We start from the raw sequence: 6,000 nt of genomic DNA, 5'->3' as shown, positions 1-6,000 counted from the left end.
ATATATATATATAGTGGAGAGGTAGATGATGATATGTTGGGTATTTCGGAGTAGTATATATATATATATATATATAGTGGAGAGGTAGATGATGATATGTGGGGTATTTCGGAGAAGTAGTGTGTGTATATATATATATATATATATATATATATATATATATAGTGGAGAGGTAGATGATGATATGTTGGGTATTTCGGAGTAGTATATATATATAGTGGAGAGGTAGATGATGATATGTTGGGTATTTCGGAGTAGTATATATATATATATATATATATATATATATATATATATATATATATATATATAGTGGAGAGGTAGATGATGATATGTGGGGTATTTTGGAGAAGTAGTATGTATAGTGGAGAGGTAGATGATGATATGTGGGGTATTTCGGAGAAGTAGTATGTATAGTGGAGAGGTAGATGATGATATGTTGGGTATTTCGGAGTAGTATATATATATATATATATATATATATATATATAGTGGAGAGGTAGATGATGATATGTGGGGTATTTCGGAGAAGTAGTATGTATAGTGGAGAGGTAGATGATGATATGTTGGGTATTTCAGAGTAGTAGTATATATATATATAGTGGAGAGGTAGATGATGATATGTTGGGTATTTCGGAGTGGTAGTATATATGGTGGAGAGGTAGATGATGATATGTTGGGTATTTCGGAGTAGTATATATATATATATATATATATATATATATATAGTGGAGAGGTAGATGATGATATGTTGGGTATTTCGGAGTAGTATATATATATATAGTGGAGAGGTAGATGATGATATGTTTGGTATTTTGGAGTAGTAGTATATATATAGTGGAGAGGTAGATGATGATATGTTGGGTATTTCGGAGTAGTAGTATATATATATAGTGGAGAGGTAGATGATGATATGTTGGGTATTTCGGAGTAGTAGTATATATATATAGTGGAGAGGTAGATGATGATATGTGGGGTATTTCGGAGTAGTATATATATATATGGTGGAGAGGTAGATGATGATATGTTGGGTATTTCGGAGTAGTATATATATATATATATATAGTGGAGAGGTAGATGATGATATGTTTGGTATTTTGGAGTAGTAGTATATATATAGTGGAGAGGTAGATGATGATATGTGGGGTATTTCGGAGTAGTATATATATAGTGGAGAGGTAGATGATGATATGTTGGGTATTTCGGAGTAGTATATATATAGTGGAGAGGTAGATGATGATATGTTGGGTATTTCGGAGTAGTAGTATATATATATATATATATATATATATATATATATATATATATATATATATATAGTGGAGAGGTAGATGATGATATGTGGGGTATTTCGGAGAAGTAGTATGTATAGTGGAGAGGTAGATGATGATATGTGGGGTATTTCGGAGTAGTAGTATATATATATATATATATATATATATATATATATATATATATATATATATATATATATATATATAGTGGAGAGGTAGATGATGATATGTGGGGTATTTCGGAGTAGTAGTATATATATATATATATATATATATATATATATATATATATATATATATATAGTGGAGAGGTAGATGATGATATGTGGGGTATTTCGGAGTAGTAGTATATATATATATATATATATATATATATATATATATATATATATATATATATATATAGTGGAGAGGTAGATGATGATATGTGGGGTATTTCGGAGAAGTAGTAATATAGTGGAGAGGTAGATGATGATATGTGGGGTATTTCGGAGTGGTAGTATATATGGTGGAGAGGTAGATGATGATATGTTGGGTATTTCGGAGTAGTAGTGTATATATATAGTGGAGAGGTAGATGATGATATGTTGGGTATTTCGGAGTAGTATATATATATAGTGGAGAGGTAGATGATGATATGTGGGGTATTTCGGAGTAGTAGTATGTAGCAGAGAGGTAGGTAATGGGTTGGATGTGGGTTGTGCTAGCTAGGAGGAGTCCTGGCAGGATCTCTCTGGGAGTTGGTCTGTGGCATGGGAGGTGGAGTGAGGGTTCCGCATGCAGCTTCCAGAGATGTTTTCCTCCCTGATATCTCTGTGGCATGGGGAGGAGAGAGGTGAGTGTCCAGCTTGTCTATTATTGGGGAGGGGGATCTTAGCTCCATTCAGTAGAATGGCTGTGAAGTTGGTATATGTAATGGGCTCTGCAGTGGGGAAGTTATCCTAGATTCTGAGAGCTGGAGGATGAGAATGCAGGAAGACAGACTGCTGCATTCATACCAGCCTGGAATCAGCAGTTTCACACATCCTGATCCTTAATCTGCGCATCTCACACTTCTCACTGTGACATGGAGAATGAGTCAGCATCAAGCAACCTGCTGCCCCCAGTAAGCTTAGCACCTACACTACCCCCACCTATTCAAAGACTTTATGGGATGCATGCACACCTTGGCCAAAAGTATGCCAGCCCTGAATGAAGTATACCCGACTCCAGTCTTTTGTTGGGATTTGCACCCATTAAGTCTTCGGATCATTCATGTGGAGAATAAATCATTGTGAGTCCTGCTGTGTTGTGTGCTCCTTTGAGAATGGTACATCTACAAATTGTGGCAGTTCTTTAGATGGCATTGATGTATTTAGAACTAAGAACCATAATCTATGCCAGGCTGATATATTCAGCTGTCCACAAAAAAGACAGATTCCTGGGTCAAGCTGGTATGGGAGTTTGCATCAGGTTGCTCTGCTGACTGGGGTGGCAGCTTAAAGGGGTACTCCGGTGGAAAAGGTTATTTTTTTTTTATTTTTATTTTTATTAATCAACTGATGCAAGAAAGTTAAACAGATTTGTAAATTACTTCTATTCAAAAATCTTAATCCTTCCAGTACTTATTAGCGGCTGCATGCTACAGAGGAAATTCTTTTCTTTTTGGATTTCTTTTGTCTTGTCCACAGTGCTCCCTGCTGACACCGCTGTCCAGAGCAGCATATGTTTGCAATGCGGATTTTCTCCTGCTCTGGACAGTTCCTTATACGGGCATCAGGTGTCAGCAGAGAGCACTGTGGACAAGACAAAAAAGAAATTCAAAAAGAAAAGAATTTCCTCTGTAGCATACAGCAAAAAGTACTGGAAGGGTAAAGATTATTTTAATAGAAGTAATTTACAAATTTGTTTAACTTTCTGGCACCAGTTGATTTAAAAAAAAAAAAAAAAAGAATGTTTTCCACCGGAGTACCCCTTTAATGAAATGAAGATTTCTGCAGGTCATAATTTCAATCTACCGCCCTGTAAAATTATACTTTCCACACCTTTATAAGGCCACTTAGAGCAGGTGAATGCAGATTGAATACAATGGCCATGCACTGACACAATGGAGTATTATTTGGCTCTTTTTCACGGCAATGCACACTTACCGTACCCCTTCTGTTTAATTTGTGTGTATGACTTACTCCAAATAGCTGGCGTTTCCATGTCTGGCACCATGGCTGTGGGCAGTGTGTTCTAAACTACAGTATGTAAGCAGCCAATTCCTCAGTGGATGACACAAGATAATGTAGGGGGTGGGCCATTTATATGGATACACCTTAATTAAATGGGAATGGTTGAACATTTTGAAGTCGGCCATTTTGAATCCAACTTTTGTTTTTTCAATAGGAAGAGGGTCATGTGACACATCAAACTTATTTGGAATTTCACAAGAAAAACAATGATGTGCTTGGTTTTAACATAACTTTATTCTTTCATAAGTTATTTACAAGTTTCTGACCACTTATAAAATGTGTTCAATGTGCTGCCCATTGTGTTGGATTGTCAATGCAACCCTCTTGTCCCACTCTTCACACACTGATAGCAACACCGCAGGAGAAATGCTAGCACAGGCTTCCAGTATCCGTAGTTTCAGGTGCTGCACATCTCGTATCTTCACAGCATAGACAATTGTCTTCAGATGACCCCAAAGATAGAAGTCTAAGGGGGTCAGATCGGGAGACCTTGGGGGCCATTCAACTGGCCCACGATGACCAATCCACTTTCCAGGAAACTGTTCATCTAGGAATGCTCGGACCTGACACCCATAATGTGATGGTGCACCATCTTGCTGGAAAAACTCAGGGAACGTGCCAGCTTCAGTGCATAAAGAGGGAAACACATCATCATGTAACAATTTCGCATATCCAGTGGCCTTGAGGTTTCCATTGATGAAGAATGGCCCCACTATCTTTGTACCCCATATACCACATCATACCATCAATTTTTGTGTTCCAACAGCCTTGGAGGGATCTATCTAATGTGGGTTAGTGTCTGACCAATAGCGGTGGTTTTGTTTGTTAACTTTCACATAAAAGTTTGCCTCATCACTGAACAAAATCTTCTGCGTAAACTGAGGGTCCTGTTCCAATTTTTGTTTTGCCCATTCTGCCAATTCAGGGCATCTTTGTTGAGATGCTGCAGTAGCTGGAGTTTGTGAGTAGCTAATATCCGCCGAAGGGATGTTTGACTAATGCAGACTCCTACTAAATGTAGATTGGAATAAAAAAAAGCAAGTTTAAATGTCCCAATTGACAAAAAGTTATACTTAATGAATTCTCTACTGTAAGAATAAGGACCAATGCATGCAGTGCCTCACGTATCCGCAAAACAAACTTGTTAAGTGACGGTGAAGAAGCCTGCTTTTCATGTGCTTCACTATATGGCACACAATGTACAATTAGGAGCAGCAATACTTATACTTTCCATAGTGTTGTGTTCTGCTGTTACAGGGAACACATGGGTAACCTAACTGCACTGTATACTGTATATATGCATGGGTAACCTAGCCTCTCACTGATAAGGGATTAAGTTAATATGTTTTTTGCAGGACTAGAGACACTTGTATAAGTGAAGGGAATGGAGGGTCAATAGTTCAAGACTGAAGCTGTAAACCATTGGAAAAACTGCTGCCATTCAGCTAAGGCTATAAAACCTTGTAAACTCCGATTGTTAGCTTAAACTTTAAACATGACTATGGGATTCTACTAGGGAAATCATGTTTTATAATAAATGCCCCTTCCTGGATCCTCCCACTGCCCTATCTTCAGCAGTAGATCAGCACACAAAAAGGAGAAGGCAGCAGCTTCTGCCCAACTACCTCTCTCTGCTTGAAGAGCTTAGAAGAACTTGGTGGAACACTGTGGAGTCGGAACATTTATCTACCGACTCCACAGCCCTGGTTTCTTCATTAGTGACAGATTTAATGTGTCCACATTTTGGCAAATCCAACACTGAACCAGTTTCACAAAACCTAGCAAGCAGTTTACTAACTGTAGCATGGGAGATGGGTGGTCTCCTAGGGTGTCTTGCATTGAAATCTGCTGCAATGACCCGGTTACTGCGTTCACCAGACATAAACACAATTTCTATCTGCTCCTCACGTGTTAACCATGACGACATGTCACTGGCTGTAAACAAAGAGAAACTTGTAAATAACTCATGAAAGAATAAAGTTACGTTAAAACCAAGCACATTATTGTTTTTCTTGTGAAATTCCCAATAAGTTTGATGTCACATGACCCTCTTCCTATTGAAAAAACAAAAGTTGGATTCAAAATGGCCGCCATGGTCACCACCCATCTTGAAAAGTTCCCCCCCCCCCTCCACATATACTAATGTGCCTCAAACAGGAAGTCAGTATCGCCAACCATTCCCATTTTATTAAGGTGTATCCATATAAATGGCCCACCCTGTAGATTGACCTATGCAGACCTGTATGATGCCTGGGGCGTTAAAGGGGTACTCCGGTGCTAAGACATCTTATCCCCTATCCAAAGAATAGGGGATAAGATGCCTGATCACGGGGGTCCCGCAGCTGTCACGCCCCCTCCCTTAGGCTTGCATTGAGGGGGCGGAGCGTGACATCACAATGCTCCGGCCCCGTGATTGCCAGTAATCAGACCCGGAGCGGACATGCTCCGGGGACTGATTGTAATGGGGTGCTGCATTCAAGATCATGGGGGACCCCCGCGATGGGGCATCT

The 6,000-nt window shown here is 38.9% G+C and overlaps 1 protein-coding gene across 6 annotated transcripts in view; it reads left to right on the top strand.

The window, feature by feature from the left end:
• NDRG4 (NDRG family member 4) overlaps window positions 1-6,000 on the top strand; it is an 86,051-nt gene that overhangs the window by 6,181 nt on the left and 73,870 nt on the right. Inside the window, exon 1 of one of the 6 annotated variants that reach the window (XM_056525381.1) lies at window positions 2,037-2,109. The exons of the other annotated variants lie outside the window; for them this stretch is intronic. Within the exon in view, the coding sequence (XP_056381356.1) occupies window positions 2,052-2,109 (58 nt within the window). The 5' untranslated portion in view covers window positions 2,037-2,051. Of the gene's footprint in view, window positions 1-2,036; window positions 2,110-6,000 lie in introns of those variants that run through there. 6 annotated transcript variants of the gene reach the window in all.

This window comes from Hyla sarda, chromosome 6 (assembly GCF_029499605.1).
Source record: "Hyla sarda isolate aHylSar1 chromosome 6, aHylSar1.hap1, whole genome shotgun sequence".
Lineage (NCBI taxonomy): Eukaryota > Metazoa > Chordata > Amphibia > Anura > Hylidae > Hyla > Hyla sarda.
Note: the sequence above shows the minus strand (reverse complement) of the source record. Positions and strands in the feature narration are given on the sequence as shown.